Genomic DNA, 22393 nt, shown 5'->3' on the forward strand with positions numbered 1-22393 from the left:
TCATCAATCTTCCCCAGTAGAGGAGTTTCTCTGTGCAGGGATCCCGATTCCTAAGGACACGCTATTCTCCTGTCTCTTGTTTCTTGGTGATATGAGGTCCCCCTGTCTCTCTGCTCACTTCTCTCTTTTATGTCTCAAAAGAGATTGACTTAAAACACAACCTAATCTTGTAGATTGAGTCTTGCCTTATTAACCTAACTGCCACTAATCAATGAGATGGACTGACGCAGTGGCTTAACCACTGTGCCACTGGGGCTCCTTTGTCATATGAAACCAAACCGTTGCCAACAAGTCAATTCCGACTCATAGTGACCCTGTAGGATAGAGTAGAACTGCCCTGTAAGGCTTCTAAGGAGCAACTGGTGGATTTGAACTGCTGACCATTTGGTTAGCAGCCAAGCTTTTGGGTATGATACCTAATCATACTAATAGTCCTGGAGATTACAGTGGGAAATCTTGGTAGGGGTATAATTTTAGAATCCTGCCTACACCAGTCTTGTCTTTTTTTTTAAATAATAACTTTGTCGAGATATAATTCACATGCCACAAAATTTGCCCTTTAAATATATAGTTAAAAAACAACCATCATCGCTATCTAATTTTAGAGAATTTTATCACCCCAGAAAGAAATCCCATACCCATTAGCAGTCGTTCTGCCTCCCCTCTATCCCACAGCCCTTGGCAATCAATCACTCATCTACTTTTTATCTCTTGGATTTGCCTATTCTGGACACTTCATATAAATGGAATCATGGGTGGCCTTTTGTGTATAGCTTTCACTTAGCATAATGTTTTCAAGATTCATCCATGTTGTAACCTATATCAAACTTTATTCTTTTTTATGGCAAAACAATCTTTCATTGTATAAATATGCCACATTTTATCTATTCATCAGTTTAATAGACATTTGGGTTATTTCTGCTTTTCAGCTATCAAGTGTTAATTTGAGGTATTGTATTTTTCATCTCTATTATGTCTGTTTTATGCTTCTTTTGTTGTTTTTATAATGCAGTTCCTCTTTGAAATTCTTTGTCTTTCCATCCTTTTTGTACACCATTTTCACTATTTTATTTAACTTATATGTGATAGTTAATGTCCTTGTCTGTCTGTTCCAATATTTGGAGCAATTCCTGCTTTTCAGAGATTCATCCATTTATTGTCTTTTTATTTTAGAACTTGTGGATTTAAAAACAGAATCTAGATTTTGTTTTGCCAGGTATATAAGAGCCATACCCACCTATTTAATTCATAAATGCTGTGTAGACAGGCAATGAGCTAAATATATTCTGAGAGTGATAATCATATTGATGATTGTGGCTTAGACGATGTAATTAAGATTTGTGCTGTTTAGCATAAAATATTTATTAGTATTTATAATCTCATGTAATTTGTAAATTATTTCTCTATTTTTTGGCAATGATATGTGATTAGCTAAGGATATTTTAAGTACATGAGTTGTTGTCAATCTTTAGTCTCTTATTAAAAATGTTATTTCCTAGAAATTAATTTATTTTTTGAGTATAGTAAAAATATTCTGAGTTTAGTAAATATTTGAGGAAGTTTTTCTCTTCAAAATAGTATCTTTTTAACAGGGTAAAGTAAACATTTGGTTTACTGTGTTAATCTAAAGTGTTCCTAAAGCTGATTATGATCATGATGATAATTCTATAATTGTATTTTATTTTCTTGGTTTTTGTGTGCAGTGTGTTTTTCTTTTCTTCTTAATTTTGATGTGTTCCATTTCCTTTTTTAAGAACACGGCTTGATGAACTGAGAATGTTCCTAGAGAATGAGACCTGGGAGCTTTGTCCTGTTAAGTCAAATTTCAGCATCTTGCAACTTCATGTAAGTGTCTCTTAAAAAGAAATAAATCTCTTAAGCTTTTTTTTTTTTTTTTTTAGGAATCTGATATATTGAAGGATTTATAAGATAATTAAATTAAGAAATAGTGCCTTATATTCCTTCCTTGAACGTGATTAGGAATAAGCCTCTTTTTCAATAGTAATCCTTTATGGATGTAAATGTCTGTCTCTTTTTACAAAATTTAGTTTGTATACTTCAAGAAACTTTTTTTTCTTTTTTTATTGTAATTTAGGTGAAACTTTACAGAGCAAATTAGTTTCTCATTAAACAGTTAATGCGCAGATTGTTTGTGACATTGGATGCCAGCCCCGTGATGTGTCAACACCCTCCCCTTCTCCACCCCAGGTTCCCTGTTTCCATTCTTCCAGTTTTCCTGTCCCTTCCTGCCTTCTTGTCTTTGCTTTTGGGCTGGTGTGCCCATTAGTCTCCTACACATGATTGCACTATGAAGCACATTCCTCATGTATGTTATTGTTGGTCCTATAGACCTGTCTAATCTTTGACTGAAGGGTGAACCTCAGGAATGACTTCAGTACTGAGTTAAAAGGCCGTACTCTCTTGGTTTCTCCAGTCTCTGTCCGACCAACAAGCTTGGTCTGTTATGATCCTTTTTATTTCCGTTGGGTCTGTTGTCATGTCTTCCATTTCATTTCTTATTTGGGTTATTTTGCGTCGTCTCCTGTTTTTCTGTTGTCAGTTTGCCAATGGTTTGTCGATTTTGTTGACCCTTTCAAAGAACCAACTTTTGGTTTTGTTGATTCTTTCTATTGTTTTTCTGTTCTCTATTTCATTTATTTCTGCTCTGATCTTTATTATTTCCTTTCTTCTGGTGGCTGTGGGCTTCTTTTGCTGTTCTCCTTCTATTCGTTCAAGTTGTAGGGCTAATGTTTTGATTTTGTCCCTTCTTTTTTGATGTGTGCACCTATTGCTATAAACTGACCTCTGAACGCTGCCTTAGTTGTGTCCCATAGGTTTTGGTACAATATGTTTTCATTCTTACATGATTCTAGAAAATTTTTGATTCCATCTTGATTTCTTCTATTACCCAGTGTTTTTTAAACAAGGTATTATTCAGTTTCCATGTATTTGATTTTTTTCCTGCTCTTCCTGTTATTAATTTCTACTTCTGTGGCATTATGATATGATCAGAAAAGACGCTTTGTATTATCTCAGCGTTTTGGATTTTGTTGAGGGTTGCTTTGTGGCCTAAGATGTGGTCTATTCTGGAGAATGCTCCATGTGCATTGGAAAAGAATGTATACTGCTGTTGGGTGAAGTGTTCTGTATATACCTGTGACGTCAAGATGGTTGATTGTGGCCTTAAGATCTTCTGTATCTTTGCTGAGTTTCTTTCTAGATTCAAGAAACTCTTTTTGCCCAAACCAAAACCAAACCCACTGCTGTCAAGTTGATTCTGACTCATAGCGACATTATAGGACAGAGTAGAACTGCCCCATAGGGTTTCCAAGGCTATGATCTTTATGGGAGCAGACTGCCACATCTTTCTTCCATGGAGCAGTTGGTGGTTCAAATCACCCACCTTTCAGTTAGCAGCTACGTATTTAACCACTGTGCCACCAGGACTCCTTTTTGCCTAAAAAGAGACACAATTAAAATAATTTTTTTTCTTTTTAATTCAGAAGAAGGTCTACTGCTTTCTTTAACTTTTGCAGAAAATTAATGTTATATTTTGGTAGTCTTTTAAAAAAGTGCTATTAGTAGAATATTTGTGATTTCTTAAAAGGATTCTTAATTTATGTTGTAATTAATAAATTTACCTGTAAAGAGAAAATGCCTCAGATATAGGAGAGACACTTAAAAAGCTACTCTTGGCTAATTTTTATTAGTTCATTGATTTCTTGAATCCTCATAGAATAAGCAATCTGTGAAAAAGTGTTTTCTTATATGGATTTTTTTTCCCTTAGTTGCAACACATTGTAGATAATAGTCCCAATGTGATAGACTATGTTCTACAAATAGCAAACCTCAAAATGTAGCGCATGTACTTAGATCCTTTTTTCGAAGGTACATTGTGTTTAGTTTAGCCTTGGAAGGAATGGCTTTCTAGAAGCAATTTTTTATGTATTTGATTTAATTTGCAGTTGAAATTTAAGAAGAAAATAAACACATCATTTAAAACTTAATAAGCTATTATAACTTTTAAAAAGAGTATCATTGAATATGAGAAATTTTAAATTTTGGATTTATCTTTAGGTATAAGGAAAATCTTCATTACGTTTTTAGTGTTAAATCATAAAATGAAGAGTTTTGTAATTCAAAGAAATTTTAGAGATTATTCCAGCTTTTCCACAAATTAGCTGTGAGATCTTGAACTTGGCACTGAATCTTTCTGACCACCTCAGTTTCCTCATCTGTGAAGTGCTTGAATTAGACCAGGTGCTTTACCTTTAACATTTGTGATTCTTTCATTATAGATTGACCCTCTTATTTTACAAATTAAGAAATAGGCATAGAGAAGCCAGATGATGTTCCCAGCATTGTGTAGGAAGTTAATGGAATATATAATGGGTTAATGGCAAGCTAGGACTAGAAGACACATCATCTGGCCTCAGCATATGTGCTTGTGTTGCCTGCTGGTTGGTATATGAAGAAAAGTAAATGAGAATTTATAGATATCAGTATAACAAAGAAATATGCATAATTCATGCTTTGTTTTTGATGTATTTGTACAGAATATCTTAAATGATGCATGTATATAAGTTAACTAGGTGTTTGACTTAACACCAATTTGTTTTTATAAATGACTTTGTTGATTAAAACCATATCCTACTAAAACCTTTCCTACTATGTTAAAATTTATAGGAGATAGTATTCAAATTTCAAAAGTAATTCTCAAAAAGTCTGTTTGTGGTTCTATAAAATATACCAAAAGTATCTTGGTCAAGATAACATTGTTTTAAGAAATGTCATCAACTGAGTTTTCTTTAGGAAAACCTTTAGACCTGTATTTCTAAATTTCTGCTTTCAGACAACTTGCAGGATTTAAAAATGAATGACCTGAAAATCAGGAGTGATTTTTTTTATTTCTTCACTAACCCTACATTTACATTAATGGAATATGTTTATGTACTTGAACTTTACTGTTGTTGCTAAAAAGTATCTGACTCCATTTTTAACGTCTAGGAATTTAAATTCATGGAACAGTCTCGTTCTCCATCCGTTTCACCTAGTAAGCAGCCTGCCTCAACTTCCTCAAAAACGGTGACCTTGTTTGAACAGTACTGTAGTGGTGGGAATCCATTTGAAATTCAGGCCAACCACAAAGATGAAGAAACAGAAGATGTCCTGGCTTCTAACGGAGTACGTTGTGTTTTTAAAATGTATTGTAGAACATAAGTGAGATTTCTTTATTTAAAAAGCATTCTTCCCAATGAGTGAGGTAATCTACCAGATTTATTTATCCATCTACCACCCACCTTCCTACCCACTTACCTACTTACCATATTACTTATACAGATAATGACTTTATGTGCTTTGTATAGATAATGACTTTATGTGCTTTGTATAGATAATGACTTTATGTGCTTTGTTGACTTTATCCCCTTAAATGATAAATTCTGCCTTTATGTTTGCTTTATGTTTTTACCGAATTACTTTATGTTCTTACTAGATTACTAATGAAGTAGTAGTATAGTTGCTTCACCGAATATTTATATGATTTTTTGGATAGATGGATAAAGGAATAGGTCACCTGCACTTTTTCTCAACTCTACTACTGAATAAATAAGTCATTTGGTTCCATGGCCCTTTGGCTGAGAAAAGGTATATGTCTTGTTTAGTTGTCTGACAGGGATGTTCTTAAGAATTAGAAGTACGGTGTTTTAACAACACTTTGAGTATCTCAAGAAACTATATAAACCAGAGGTAGTGTGAAGTAGTGGAAAAGGTTTGAAATCAGATAAATGATTATTATCTTTGTTATTTATTAGATGTGTGGCCATTGACAAGTTATTTAAACTTTGTGACCCTCAATTTCCCCATATTTACAATGGAGATAATGCTTACTTAACAGTTACCTACAGGATATTTTCACAGTATTTTATTTGGCCTGGTATGTTACATGATGATTCCTTCTGATGATGATGTGTGTTCCTTTGATGCTCATGGATTTCACCTGTCCTCTCCCATACTGGCATTGACCATGGTGCTGTAAAGGTGATGACGGTGTCAGGAAAGCCTCCTTCCTCTCAAGAGTACATCTACCGTTTTTGCTTTACTCTCAGTAGATCCCTGTATGCTAAGCCTAATTTTCTAAGCTGTATTTGGAATTAAATCTCACCATAATGAAGTAGGTAGAATATCCAGCCTGTGTGTGTTGTGTATGTTTATTAGGATGAATTAACACTTCCAGAGTCCTGGAATTGTGTACTCAACCTCTTTATGATGAATTAGAAAATCAGAAATAAGCATGATGAACCCACTAGGAGGAATAAGAGTGACTTTTTTTTGTTTGTTTGATCAAATGTATACCATTTTCTTCCTTTAAGGCCTAGTGGGTTTTCTTGTTTGTTTTTTGTATGTGGAGATTTGATTGGTGGACATTTACAAGCTTTTGTAGGTATAATGTTTATATTTCACTTTTCCTTTACCTTCATTTGAACTGGTTAAGATAAGATGATGGAGAAGAAAATGGAAGGATAATATGATTCTTGATGGCAAAATTAAAGCTAAACCATTAAATTTCTTCTATTTAGCTATTTTTCATCAAAGTGGGTACTTTTATTATGTTGAAAGACCTCAAAAAAGGATAGCTCTTCATACTCATTTTTGAATGTCCTGTTCTCTTCAGTATGAATCTGATGAACAAGAAAAGAGTGCCTATCAGGAGTATGACAGCGACAGTGACGTCCCTGAGGAGCTCAAACGAGATTATGTGGATGAGCAGACAGGCGATGCTCCTGTGAAAAGGTAATTACGCTTAGATTGTATGGGATTTAGCATTTTATGTTGTGCATTTCACATATCATAGGATTTCCTTTGAAGATTAAGACAAAGCAAAAATTAAAAATTAATTTTTTTCTGATGGTTATAATATCATGTGGCATAAGTTGATAATGTCTAAAAAATGATTCCTGAAAGGCTAAAACTGTAAATTTTTTTCTTACATTCCATATATGTGACTTTCCAGGGAAAATAAAATAGTTATAGGAAAAGTTCTACTTGGCAAAAGCTTTGCTGGCCCTTCACAAGCAGTTAGTCTAGCTGTGAGTTTAGACTGTTAATGTATTTAGTGATATAGTACCTCTTCATAATATTAGAGGGAAGAAAAAACAAAATTTGGTTTAGCAATTTAAAATGTTTTCAGTCTCCCTTTTGATTTATACAGCTTATTTGACCTTGTTTTTCAGCAACAGTCTAATTCCTTTTTTTTTTTTTTACAGTTTCATAAAGTTAAGAAATAATCATGCTTTTAGAACTTTTTTATTACAAAGTAATGAGCATAACCAAGGAGTTCTTTAGAGATCAACAATTTTTGCCAAAAAAAAAGTGTAGATAAAATGTGTATTGCTTCTGAAGGCCATGTATGCTTCACATAGATCAGAAAACCTCAAGGAGGAAGTGCTCATTTGTTTTCAATGTGGAATTCTTGCCTCAATCTAGTAAATACAGGAAATCTCCATTTATTTCCGAATGTCATTTATCCTCACTATTTGAGTCTTCTATTAAGATTCCTTATTAGTGGTTGAGTTTTATTTTATGATAGAATATCCTCTTCAAAACAATGATAATTATAATTTTCTGTCAGTTTCTCTCAGTTAAATGGGCCTGATTCTGAGGTGTTGGAGTGAATTAATCCCATGACTTATCAGACATTTAGTGACCACAGATACACTTTAAAAAAAATAGGATAGATTTAAATAGGATAGATAGATACTTATCGCAACTCTTTTCCCACAAGATACCTAGTTAATACTTGATTGACTTGATACCTTGACTGAAGTAATTCTCTCCTCAAAAGTGGTGAATATTTTCATTGGGAAAATTTTTTTTCTATTAAGCTCATTGCTGTCAAGTCGATTCCAACTCATAGTGGCCCTGTAGGACAGAGTAGAACTGCCCCATTGGGTTTCCAAAGAGCAGCTGGTGGATTCTAACTGCTGACCTTTTAGTTCTCTTGAGCCAATCTCTTAACCACTGTGCCACCAAGGCTCCAGTTTTTATATATATATGATGTTTAAATATTTACACGTATGATCCACTATGAACTGGGTAGAATTCTTGTTGAACGTCTTCATTAGATATATTTTTTGTATATTTTGGCCAAAACAAAAGCTCTAATTCAGTTGAAATGAACAACTAAATGTTGTCTGCTGGTACACATGTAAAACCAAATCAAACCCATTGCAGTCGAGTCGATTACGACTCACAGTGACTCTATAGGACAGATTAGAACTGCTCCATGGAGTTTCAAAGGAACAGCTGATGGATTCAAACTGTTGACCTTTGGGTTAGCAGCCAGGCTCTTAACCGCTGTGCCATCAGGTCTCCAACACATGTGTAAGCCAAATCAAACCAAACCCATTGCTGTTGAGTCCATTCCGACTCATGGTGATGCTATAGAACAGAGTAGAACTGCCCCATAGGGTTTCCAGGGAGTGGCTGGTGAATTCGAACTGCTGTCCTTTTGGTTAGCAGCCATAGCTCACTGTAGTTCTTAACCACTGTGCCACCAGGGCTCCCAATACATGTATACATAACTCTGTTTTTAGTAGGGTTAATGCAATCTCTTAAACTGTCTAATTTATCCCTAAGAAGTTTGAAGAATCTGAACTTCTAATGGGAGCTAGTCAATTAACAGTTGCTGTCAATTCCAACTTCTGAGTGTCTCTTGAATTTATCAGTGTTTCTCTTATTTCACTGCTCCCATCTTAGTTCATGCCAAAGTCATCTCTGTGCTAGATTATTGAATCAACCCCATTAACTTGGCTTCCTGTCTCCAGTCTTGCCCCTTTTCAATCCATTCAAAAATCTAGATACTTTGGATTTTTTTCTTAGATACAAATGTAATTATGATGTTTTCCTGGTTTGTAATGGCTCCCAACTTCACATTGAAAATAAGGTCCATACTCCTTAGGTTCAATTGCATCGAGTGATCTGGCCTTTACTTACCTCTTTTCTCATCACTTTTCCCTTTGCCCACTTGTCTAGGTGATAGCCATGGTGAACTCCTTGTACTTCTCTAAGCACACTCTGTTCTCTTACCTCTGCTTAGAATTTTTTTTCTGCACTTACCATTTAACTTTTATTTTTGCTTTGAACCCATTACTGTCACCCCACCCTCCAGACTCTGCCATCACATTCATACTTAATGTATTCAGATTCTAAGGAGTATTTTTTTTCATGTTTATAAATTTGTGAAATCAGCGTGCTTGGTACATTGGATGTATAATTTCCCCAGCAAATCTGTTTTAAAGTGATGTAGCTTCTTTTAGTGGTGTTAATGGTTTATAATGTATTAAAATCAAGGAAATATAGTATTTAATTTCGTTGCTTACTTATTTCTCTTCTCTAGACTGTAGGCTCTATAAGGACAAGAGGATAATCTCTATTCCCTGCCTGGCACTTACTAAGATTTTTAGTAAATAATTAGTGAGTGAAGGATAGATCCTTAGCCTAATAATAATCTACCGGTTTACTACTTGACATCTCTAATTGCAACTCTTTTGTTTTTCCAAACTAAGTGTTTCTCGAGAAACCCTAAAAAGCAGGAAGAAATCAGATTACAGCCTAAATAAAGTGAATGCACCCATCTTAACAAATACTACGTTGAATGTAATAAGACTTGTTGGTAAGTAAATACATCTTCAAAAAACAAAACAAAACATTAGCAAAGCAGTTAAATTAGTTTATTTTTGTTATCAAGCGATTTTGACTTGAGGTTTTTATTGTAAACTCTAATGCCCACTACAGTGAAGGATTTAAGATTGTTATATGTTAATACTTTTTCATCTTAAATGTTGCAAATAGTATACACTCACTCCTCACTTACTGACATGATTAGATTCCAAAGACAAGGTCTTTACCTGAAAATAGAGGATTTTTTTTTTTTTTTTCTGTTTTCAGACCATCCGTTTGTCTGGTTTTTTTAAATAAAAAAATATGATTATAGAAAAAATAACAGCTAAGATTTACTGATGTGCTCATCACTGTGATGAGTCCAGTTATGGATTATTCCTCTCCATAGAAGGAGGCTTGGAGGAGACAAAGCTGGATAAAGCCGGGCTGTGTGACTGGAGGGCCCATGACTTAACCGCCTCACCTTCCTCCTGTGCTGGGTCAGAGCTTTCCTCACAGAGCCAGAGCCACCTCCAGGGCTGCACTCCCACCCCTGCAACCCCTACATTCTTGATCCCAGAGCCGCCTCTGCCCTCCAGGCTTGCTGAGTCACTGAGGCTCGGGGCTTCCTGCCAGGGTGCTGGGAGCCTGGCCTCGCACCTGGCCCTACCGAGGCGGAGGCTCCAGGTCTAGTTCAGCTCACTTTGGGATGTCAGTAAACTCACACCATTTCTTCCAAACACCCTCTCCAATGCCTCTTTCCTCCCTTACCACCTCAAAGCAGTTTTGAGACGCAGGGCCTGAGGCTGCAAAGGAGCTGGGAACCCAGAACAAAAGCCCCCCTGCCTCAGTGCTGCCTGCCTATCCACCCGGAGGCCGTGGCTGTAGAGGAGGCTGGCCCTGTGCGACAGCTGGATGTGGTTCCTTCGCCGGCAGGAGGGAGCAGAGGGCGTGGGGCAGTGTGGCTCAGCTTCCTTGAGGCCACCTGGAGACCCTCCTTGAGGGAGGGGACACTTTGCATCCTTTGCCACCATGCCCACCACCTTGTTAAGGTGCAAAATAGTTGGATGGTAAATTTTTTACTATTGTGGTAAATGTGAAATGTTGGATAACAAGATAGTCGATAAGTGAGAAGAAGGTATAATACAAATATTATTGCCAATTCCTGTTTTTTTTTTTTGTTGTTTAACTACATGTTAAGTGTTTGCATATTCCAGTTTTTCTAAAATATTCAATTAATTGAAATGTAGTAACTGTCTGTGTGAGCCAGAAATACATATAAGATAATGATAGTACTCATTTTACGTTTATACAATATTTTTATAGTTAATTGTTTCATTGATCTTCACAATCTTCCCGTCAGGTAGGCAGAGCAAATAGTGATTCTCTGGCATTTTCAGACATAAAGATTCTAGAAGCTAAATGTTCACATCATGGGAAGTGTTGCTCTTATTACAGATAAGACCTTTATTGATGATTTTGTAGCAGGCAAACAGCATGAAGAGATACCACTTTAAATTTTCAGGTTTGAGGATAATGTGAATTTTTTTATGTCACTGTTTTGGCATCTTATATGCTATCTCAGCCTTTGTATCTCACAAATAGTTTTGCACATTTGACAAATAAGTTATAGAGGTGTCTTCTCAAATTAATTCAGTCATCTATACCAATCAGGAATTTTAGCGGTTTTCTGTAAAAGTCACTATATTCTATTTATGATGATGATATTTACCTGTTGCCTAGATTGATTACTCGTAGCTCTGACTAAATCATCTGTGTTTTTAAAGATAATTTCTGAATTTCATTAATGAATAGATAACGTATACCAAAAAGCTTTTTAGAAGTCCCACTTTAGGGAAAATAATGAAAAAGTATTAGTGAATTGAGAGGAAAAGAAAAGTATACATTTTCATGACATAAAAAAATGGGAACATATTCTAGAAAGCTATTATATGGCTGATTATTGAGAGAGCTAACTGAACTTAGTATCATGAATTACTGTATAATTTATAGGATCAGAATTGAAAGGTTGTTGAGAGGTCATTTGGTATAAAATCTGTTGCAGAGTAGAGTAGAACTGCCCCATAGGGTTTCCAAGGCTGTATATCTTTATGGAAGCAGACTGCTGCATCTTTCTCCTGCGGAGCAACTGACGGGTTCGAACTGCCAACCTTTCAGTTAGCAGATGAGCGCTTTAAGCACTGCACCACCAGGGCTCCTTTTCATTTGGTATAAACTCCCACAAAATAAAGATTTGTTTCTATAATGCCCCTAATCTGTGGTGGCCTCTGCTTCATGGCCTGCAGTCACTGGAAACATATTATTTTACATGACTACGCATTCTACTGTTAGACTGATCTAATTTGTAGAAGTGTCTTCCTTATGATAAACCAAAATATCTCTCTCTATATAATTCTGTTAGTTCTGTGCTTAAAGCAAGAAGAACAAGTCTATACTCTCTTCCCTATATTTCTATATGATCACTTTTCTAATATATGATGATAATTATCCTTGCCTTCCCTTCCATCCCCCAAATCCATTCTTTAGGCTAAATGGGCTCAGTTCCCTTATCTGATCCTCACTGATTGAAATATCAGACCTTTCAAAATCCTTGTTATCCTCCTCAGCCTTCTGGACTCTGTAGTTTTCAGTGTTTGAACACACTCCTCTAGATGTAGTTTAATGTAGTCAGCTTTTGCTAGGTTATGTTGATGAAACAAACAGCCCAACAATCAGTGGCTTTTAACAACAAAGGTTTATCTTTCATTCATGATACATATGAACTCCTGATCATCTGTAGCTCTGCTCCACGTGTCTCTTTATTCTGGGCTGTATGTTTTTCAGCATCAGTCTGGAACATGATGAGAAGAGCAAGAGCCGTACCATGCTCTGACTCTTAAAGTGCCTGCTCTGATGTGGCGCTCTTGAATTCCTCTGCTGCGTCACTGACCAAAGCAAGGCAGTCTTAACAGTGGGAGAGAGAAGTGCGTCCTCCTCCAGGAAGGCACTGCAAGTCATAGGGCTGTGGACAGGGAATGGGGGAGTGTATAATTGGGAAAAATAATACGATCTGCCACACTTAAGTGATTGTATTTTTTGCCTTAACCTAGACCAAAAAGAATTAAAAGTGACATTGTGTTTTACTCTAAAAAACATATATTCAGTGGAATCAAATCAAATCAAATATGAGGCTAAAACAAACTTGAGGGTGGAAAATTGTCTTTTATTCAGTTAACTATAGGCATTAAATGCGGCTCTTTAGCTTTTTGGTAGGAATAAGGAAGTGGAGAAGCAACGTATTCTGTTGTTCTTGTTATCTAACAAAAGGATGCTTGACCTTATAATATGATAGCAATATACTCCTGGTGCTAAATTCAGAAGGCATACCAACAGATTCTTGTATAAAAATTACTCTTCTCCATGGTAGACACTGTGTTCTTACAGTGGATTTGTAGAGATTGAGAAACCATATTCTTAGAGATCTTTGGTGTACAACCCTCCTGTATCAGGGCACAGTCCTCAATAAAATCTTACTCACCGAAGACGGTCTGACCATGGTAACTTCAACATTCTCTACCACCAAATCTTTTATCACAGTTACACTTAGGAAAACATTGCTAGTTATGATAATTTTACTTTCGTATTTTCTCATTTAGGGCTGGGATTACTTACTGTTGTTATTCCTGAGTAGGCTTTTATGACTATCGCTTTCTCTCCCTGGGGTGTCTTTATCTTCAGTCTGTATATATTCATAAATAGAAGTTTAAGGGAACCGCTCACTCAGGGGTCTCCAGCTAGTAAATGCACTATTCTGTCCCCTGTTGTTATTGCATAGAGGTGCTTAAAGATTATAAGTGGGCAGAGGTAGTGTCTCTTTTTACAAAGCAAGAAGAACAGTTGTGTAAATAAGATAGATTAATTTTTGGTCCCTGGGAAGATGAAGGGACTAATTATTGAGCAGTTGGGAGACACATTTTAGAACGTTAAAGGCATATTCAAAATGTCCTTTTCAAGTGGCATTTAGTTGCAGATAATTAGGAGAGATTAAACAAAAGAGTGTTAATGGGCCTTCTCAGCCCCAGGGGGTACCTAAATCTGTTAGAAAGGCTCTGGGGAGCCTTTCTGCGAGGGCAAAGGACGGATCAGAATGCTTGCTTGTTTAAAGAGAAAATCCTGCCAGAATGACAATTTGTTGCAGACAGAGGCAGGAGAGTTTTCAGGAATATGTCTCATCACTGAAATAACCTTGGTGTTCAAGGCTCTCTCTCCTGGAGGCAGCTCTCATTTGGGCAGGTGCGGTAGGCCTGAGGGACAGGAAATGGGTTGCCAGAGTCCGTACTTATAAGAACTAGAGGTCTCACAACAACAAAATTATGACTTTAGCAACAAAAAATACACACTAGCATACGCATCAGGATTTAAAATGAAACTAGAACAGGTACATTTAAGGGATATTTGGGCCTAGTGTGGCTACGATGCAACTTAGCATAATGGAGAAAACAGAACTGAGGAGGGGAGGGTCCACTCCTTCGTTGTACATTCTTTTAATTAGGGCATTAATATTATTACTACTTTAAACCCAAAACCCATTGCCATCGAGTCAATTCTGATTCATAGTGACCCTACTGGGCAGGGTAGAACTGCCCCATAAGGCTTCCAAGGCTGTAATCTTTATGGAAGCAGACTGCCACATTTTTCTCCTGTGGAATGGCTGGTGGGTTCGAAGCACCAACCTTTAGGTTAACAGCTGAGTGCTTAACCACTGCACCATCAGGGCTCCTTTATCACTGAGTGTTTTAAATAGAAGAGGTAATCCTGAAAGTGGTTAAAAATAAAGAGTACAACCATTTAATAATTTTTATGAAAGGAGTCCTGTGGCATAAATGATTAAGTGCTTAGCTGCTGACTGAAAGATGAGCAGTTCGAACCCACCGAGGGGCTCCATGGGAGAAAGACCTGTCGATCTTCTTCTGTAAAGACTACATCCATGAAAACTCTATGGGGCAGTTCTACTCTGTCATGCATGGGGTTGCTATAAGTCAGAATCGACTTGATGGCAACTAATAATAACAACAAAACAGAGTCTCTGGCTTCCAAGTTCCCTTTACCAGAGAAAACCACTCAATTTCTGTTTTCTTTTGGAAATATTAATATGCTTCTACAAGCATATTTAATATGTGTTGCCCCTCATTTACTGTTGTTATTGTTTTTGTTTGTTTTAAACATTGGATCACACTATGTATACTGTTCTTTATTCAGCATTTTCGCCTTCAAATAGCTTAAGGTTACACTCAAAATAGCTTCAGATATTATATATCTTCAGATGTATAGATTTCATTCTTTTTCATGGTCCTATTGTGTGACTGTACCACAATTTATTTTACCAATCCTCTAATTTTGAACATTTAAGTCTTTCGGTACTACAAACAATGCCACAGCCAACAACCCTGAAGAGATATCTTTGTCCATATACAAATACACTGCAGGACAAATTCCTACAAATGTTTCTTCCTGCTGTATTGAAAGAGGATATACATTTTCAATTTTGATGGGCATTCCCAATTTACCAAAGAGATTACCAAAGAACTAACTACAGAGAATCTGTTAGTTTACCTGTTCAGTAACAATATATGAGATTTTCCTAGCCCCTCAACAGCACTGCGTGTATCAGCCAACTTCAGATGCTTTACAGTTTGATAGGGCAAAAATGATGTCTTTCGAAAATGTGTTTAATTATGAGTGAGTTTAAACATTGTTTCATATGTTTAAATACATTTCTGTTTATTTATCTGTGAATTACCTATTTGTATCCATTGCTCATTTTTTTATAATAAAGAAATTACATGTTTTAATTCTACATTAAGGAAATTAGTCCCTTTTCTGCTATATGCATTGCATCGATTCATTTTTCAGTCTAATAGTTTTTTTTTTTGAGTTACTACTTTGTTCCGGGTACTCTTCTAGGGTGTTGGAGATACAGTCATGAAGAGGACATAGTCTTTGTACTTAAAGAGCCTGACATGGAAAATAGCACACAAAAGAAAAACAGTTACATTGTAGTGTTGTAAGCATAAACAAGCAGAAAAGAGGCAGAGAGAAAGTATGATTAACTTTCTTTTTTTGGATAGCAAATGAAAGAGCTAACTTAGTGGGGGCGCTGACACCCTGGTCAACTTAGGAAGATGAATAGATTCTCATAGATGAAAAAATTGGGAAAGGTGTTCTAGACAGAGCGAGTAATATGTGCAAGACATGGTATAGTCAGAAAACACAGCAGTGTAGTTTGCAGGCATGTGTAAAGCATGATGGGGACGGGAGGTGGGAGCAGGGGAGATGTGGCAAGAAAGGTACACAAGAAAGAACTGGATTTCGAAGGGTCTATGTGATGTTTTGTGGAGCTTGGCCTTGAGCTCTTTAAGGGTTAAGGTTTTTAAATAGAGGAGAAACATGAGTAAATTTCTTTTTTATGAAAGATTACTCTGGCTGCAGTATGGAAGGGGGAAGGTCAAAGCCTAGATAGAAGGCTATTGAAGTGTCCCAGTCAAGAGATGATGAGGACTTGAGTGTTCATAAAGCAATGGCCGTTGGAATGGAAAGGAGAAGACAGATTTGAGAGATTTTGGAAGTCCATTGGACAGGACTGGTGATTAGTTATGAGGGGTCACTCTTAAATTGCAGATATGTGTGATTGACCAATTATAATGCCACAGCTCAAGTAGAAAAGATGAGAGGAAAATCAAGTTTGGGGAGCCAATGATAGGTTAGATTTTGGACATTTTGAGACATTTAGGAGCCCTGGTGGTGCAGTGGTTAAGCACTCGGCTGCTAACTGAAAGGTCAGTGGTCCGAACCCACCAGCCGCTCCGCAGGAAAAAGATGTGGCACTCTGCTTCTGTAAAGATCACAGCCTTGGGAAACCTATGGGGCAGTGTTACTCTGTCCTATAGGGTCAGAATCAACTTGATAGCAATGGGTTTGGTTTTTGGTTTATGAGACATTTAAGTAGAAATAATCTGTAGGTAGTTGGATATATGGATTTGGAGATCAGGAGAAAAAACACGGTCAAGATACATATTTGGAGTCATCTGGTATGTAATGGTAGCTAAAACTATGGTAGTGGATGAGCTTATTTTGGCAGAGGCTCTTAACCCTTTGGGTTCATAGACACCTTTGAGAATCAGACACTGTGTCACCCTCACACCCCCACAGTTAACACAAGCATATAAACACAAGATGGCTGAGTACAGACTCCTTGGGAACAGCAGTGGATGTGGATACATTGGAGGAGCAGACAGGAAGAGAAACGGGTGAGGAAGGCATGAAGGAATGGTAGAGAGGAGAAAAATTAGGAGGTAAAGGGGAGGTCCTGAAAACCAAGAGATGAGAGCCTCAGACGGAAGACGGGCCATACTTTCTTGGTCTTTCTTGATGGTGAAAGGCAGTGATTCTCAAATATTAGCATGCATCAGAATCATCTGGAGGGCTTGTTAAAATGCAGATTGCTGGGCACTAACAGAGTATCTGACTCCATAGGTCTGCGTATAACCTGAGAATGTGCATCTTTAACAAGTTTCCAGGCAATGTTGATGCTGCTGGTCCAGGGATCACACTTTGAGAACCATTGGTTTCTTTCTTTATTGTCCTAATTAAAATGTAAAACAATATGTGTTTAACAGAAAAATTCTTGATTAACAGTCAATTCAAAAGGTAGTTTGTTTTGTTTTATATTTATGAATGCAAGTAATCATACCAATTGTTTTCAAAATATCCTTATTTCATTTACTAGGATCAAGTTATAGAGTTCAATGAAATCATAAATGCAATCTTATTAGGAGTGTTACAGTATCTTTTTGTTTGTTTTAAAACCTTAAAACCTTGTTTTATGGTTAAATTTAAGGTTATCTTTTAAGAATATTTTCATAGTGTTTAGGGAGAAAAATTTATCATTCTTTGTTGAATTTAGATTATATTCCAATATTTTTATTTCTCTAAGTTTTATATTTTATTAATATTTTCATATTATTTAAATATATAATTTGTGTAGATGTATATTTTTAAACAGTTTCAAAGCATTTTGTGAGTTGGTAGTGGATATAAAACGTGCCATTTTGAGAGGATAATTCAAGAAGCATCATCCCTCAGTGCATGTCAAAAGAAAATGTTACTGGAGATGTGGGGGCTAACATATAATAGTCAAACAACAGAATAAAGACTGTTAGCCTGGCACTTGGATAATAGACCTGTTAATATTTTACTCTGGTCTTCACTACATTGTTCAAAACATTTTTCTAAATTGTTCATGCTAAATGAACCTTTCCTTCTGTAATATTTTCTTAGCACGTTATGCCTCATTTATAGCATTTCCAGTTTGCCTTTTGTTAGATCTATTTATATCCATTGGTGATTTCTCAAATGGCACCACTAGTTCATTGTCATAAGAATAATGAACATTCATCCAACTCAGATTCTATTCTTACTCTTGCCCTATCAGACTGTAAGCTCTACAGTGAGCAGAGAGTCTGAGTATCGTTGCGGCATTTATAGCACCCAGCCAAGTGCCTTTCACTCTGTCCCAGTACACGCCGGACTGAAAAATCTTAATTTTTATAATCCTGAATGTTGGAGGAATCCTTCCTCTTGTTATAATCCTCAGTGGAAAGAATTTCCGTCTGTACTTCCAGCACCTCTCTTTACCGATGTATCTCCCCTCCTACACAGGAGTTGTGGCTGTCTAATTGATAAAGCCCTGAGTTCCCCTGGGCCACGTTTCATGTGTAACCACACTGTGTCCTTCCTTTTGTCTCCCACTGATGAGTTGGGTAAGGTGGGCCCACTGTTCTTTCTCCTGGTTGTAGTCCATGTTCATGCAGCTACTTAGTTGGCTCCTTTACTGGTCCCTCTGTGTTTCTTTCCCCCTTGTCCCCAGAGCTGTCTGAATATTTAGGTCCCATGGCCTAGATTCAGGGTGAGAGAGTTTAAACAGTGCTTCCCCTGCGGAGCTTTTCCTCATCTCCAGACTAGGTTAGACTCCCTTCACACGACACCTTATACTTCTCTCTTATTGCATTCATCATAATTATAATTATTTTAAAATAATAATAATAGCTAAGATTTCTTGCTCCCTTATCATATACACTATGTTATCACTGTGAATTTTCTCATGAATTCTTCACAATCCCCTTTTTACAGATGAGCTAATGAAGCTCGGAGAGAGATAAGTTGCCTATGTCACATAGCTGGTAAGTGATAGAACCCAGGCTGTTTGATTCTACAGCCAGTAAGCTCTTAACCTCCATGCTTCACAGCCAGCGGAGGAATCAGAAACTCTATTCTTGTTCCTGGATAAAGCTAATTATTCACAGATCAGAGAGGTTATAAAGGAGGTTAGAAGCAGGATAATTATTGCAGATGATAATTTGGGAAGAGGCACCTTTCCTAGTCCTCTAGGCTGTATTAGATAACTTCCCTTGGTGTTCCCAAAGCATGCCTTGTCCACTCCTCTCACTCTGCTCTCTGAAGGGAACCCTGGAGGGGAGGAGGGAGTGGGTACTTGGGGAGCGGTGCATTGGAACCACACCTTAAACCACTGACCAAATTTTTTAACCTAGGCAGACTGACTTCAGAGTCCTGCTTTCATATTTTTATAAAGGTATATGTCTGTTTCCTCTGGAATCAGCTTTTCTTTTTATTTCACACCCTGAGTTTTCTCATGTGCTTGGTGATTTTTGGTTGTCTCTTCATATTTAAGATAGAAGGCCTGTGTAGCTGTTGTGGGTTTCCTTTGCTAAGTAAGTAGAACTGTGTTCTAGCTGGCTCTCCATAGTAGGAACTCTGACTGGGAACTTTGTGTGGAGTTGGGCCAGGCTGGGTGGACTGACTGACAGCCTTTACGTTATGGTGACAGATCCCCAAATCCCAGAATGAGGGAGACTTTAATCTGTGGTGCCAACATCCATACTAGAAGTGTTAGCTTTCCCCATTTATTATTTTTTTAAATTTGTTTGCTTAATTTTTGCTCTTGTTGTTGGTGTTCAGTTTGTTTTTTCTTTATCTGCTGGTAATTTTAGGCAGCCTATGCTTCTGTCTCCTGGAGAGGGGGATAATGATAGAGGAGGGTATATGTACTGGTGCAGTTGTCCCATATGTGGACCTTCAGTTAACCCTTCTTTTGTCAGGCCCATTTCTCGCTCCTACTGTCTTCCAGTATCTCCTTATTCTGAGCAGTCACCGTCCATACCATCTTCAGTTTGTTGACTTCTTTGCCTATTTTTTAAATTATTTATTTTGTTGTTATTGTTGAGAATATACACAGCAAAACGTACACCAATTCAACAGTTTCTACATGCACAGTTCAGTGACATTGATTACATTCTTCGAGTTGTGTGACCATTCTCATCCTCCTTTTCTGAGTTGTTCTTCCCCCATTAACACAAACTCATTGCACCCTTAGGTTTCTATCTAATCTTTCCAGTTGCTGTTTTCAATTTGATCCCATATAGATATTCTTTGCCTGTTTTTGCCATCAGCCTGCTCCTGTCTGCTGTCTGCTATGATAGGGCTTGGCAAACTGTGGTGTATGGGTCAAATCTGGCTGGCCGCTTGTTTTTGTAAGCAAAATTTTATTGGAATACAGCCATGCTTATTTGTTTACATATTATCTATTATTGCTTTTGCACTAAAACTGTTAGAATTAAGTAGGTGAACTAGAAACCAGCAGAGCTGAATAATTGCCCAGAGATCATATGGCATGGAGAGCCTAAACTATCTACTGTCTGGTCCTTAGTAGGAAAGGTTTGCCAGCCTGTGGTCTAGAAATATTTTGAGAATTCTCATTTTCTGGTGATCTACCTATCCTCCCTTGCCTTCTCACTCCCTTCTCTTCACTGATATAGGTTTAATTTTTTTTTTTAAGCTGTTATTCTTGCTTTTTTAAAAAAACAGTTTATGAGTTTTTGGTAAAAGTTTACACAGAAAATTGATTCCCATTTAACAATTTCTACACATTGTTCAGTGACATTGGTTACGTTTTCCACATTGTGTCAGCATTCTCATTATTTCTCCTCTGACTGTTCTGTTTCCATTATTCTTGCTTCCCTGCCCCCTCTAACCTTCTTGTCTTTGCTTTAGGGTAAATGTTGACTGTTTATTTTATGAGCCAATCCGGTATTTAATTGAAAGGTCACTTCCAGGATTAGTTTCAGTTCAAAGTTTAAAGGGTATCTCAGGGCGATGGTCTTGAGGGTTTCCCAGGTCTCTGCTGGTCTAGTAAGTCTGGCTTTTTTTTTTTTTTTTTTTTAAATTTTGATTTTTGTTCTACAATTTTCTCCTATTCTACCTGAGACCATCTATTGTGGTCCCAGTCAGAAAGGTCGGTAGTGGTAGCCAGACACCATCTAGTTCTTATGGTCTCTGGATAGGTGAGGCCATGGTTCATCGAAGCAGTTTGTCCTGTAGACTGGTTTCTTCTTTAAGTCTTTGGTTTCCTTCTTTCCTTTTGCTCCAGATGAGTAGAGACAAATAGGTGTGTCTTTGATGGTTGCTCACAGGCTTTTTAGACCCAGATACTACTTAACCAAACTAGGTTATAGAACATAAAATTTATTATAGACTATGTTGTGCCAGTAGACCAAGATTACCCATGAGACCGTGGTCCTTAGCCTTCAAACCCACTAAACCCAATTCCATAAGGTGTTGGATATGTCTGGGAGGTACCCATGGCTGTGCCGTCTATGTGCTTTATTATATGTATGAGTATATGTGCAGCATTCATAGACATGTATATAGATTTGCCTACCGATACACCTATATATGCTCATGTATATATACATATATACCTTCCCATATAGACTTAATTTATTGTAAAATCCTCCTGTAATTAACTAGTGTCCATGGAGGTATGTAAGCCTTTTCAGGCCTCCAAAGGCCTGCTATCTCTCTCTTCTGCCCTCTTGGACAGGAAAGACAAAGTCCTCACTCTCATACACTGTAATATGCTGACAGCCAGTTTATCAATGGCTGTCTTCCATGTATGGCCACTTAAGGTGTGAGAGCAGGGATTCTGTGTAATTTCTTGTGCCTTAACATAAGACCAAGTCCATTGTAAGCCTTCAGAAGTGTTTGTTGAATATACTGAGTGAATAAATGAATATAACTGTATTAAATTTCTTTTTCAGAGTGGTGGGGAACATCTGCCAGTTTTTTTTTTTTTTCCTTCTGAATCAAATTTAAAATAGCTTTTACCTATTAATAATTCCACTTTTACATCCTTCCTCAAGATTAATTATATGACCAATGGTTAATCTTACTTTAGAAATGGAGAGGAGCTTTGTATTCTGGATATGTATCAAGCTAGTTATTTGTATTCTTCCTCATTCTACTTAGTCATTTCTCTCTCTATTTTTTACAGATTCAAGTAATGTAATATAATAAAACATACATGTTTTCTTTTATTTCTTCACGGTGTCACATTATTTCATGTAGCTTATGTAACTGTATGTAGCTGATGAAGTATCTGCATCATGATCTAGAATGCTTTAGAACTTTTTTTTTTTAATTGTACTTCAGGTGAAGGTTTACAGAACAAATAGTTTCTCATGAAATAGTAGTACACATATTGTTTTATGACATTGGTTAACAACCCCATGACATGTCAACCCTCTCCCTTCTTGACCTTTTTTTTTTTTCGGTGAAAATATACATAGCCAAAGATACACCATTTCAAAAATTTCTACAT

At 36.9% G+C, this 22393-nt stretch overlaps 1 protein-coding gene across 2 annotated transcripts in view; it reads left to right on the forward strand.

The window, feature by feature from the left end:
- VPS50 (VPS50 subunit of EARP/GARPII complex) overlaps positions 1-22393 on the forward strand; it is a 109048-nt gene that overhangs the window by 60321 nt on the left and 26334 nt on the right. For both annotated transcript variants that reach the window (XM_023724631.1, XM_023724632.1), the window contains exons 13-16: positions 1755-1845; positions 5008-5184; positions 6674-6792; positions 9567-9673. In XM_023724631.1, coding sequence (XP_023580399.1) covers positions 1755-1845; positions 5008-5184; positions 6674-6792; positions 9567-9673 — 494 coding nt within the window. The remainder of the gene's footprint in view (positions 1-1754; positions 1846-5007; positions 5185-6673; positions 6793-9566; positions 9674-22393) is intronic.

This window comes from Trichechus manatus, unplaced genomic scaffold (genome assembly GCF_000243295.1).
Source record: "Trichechus manatus latirostris isolate Lorelei unplaced genomic scaffold, TriManLat1.0 scaffold00253, whole genome shotgun sequence".
NCBI classification, from domain to species: Eukaryota; Metazoa; Chordata; class Mammalia; order Sirenia; family Trichechidae; genus Trichechus; species Trichechus manatus.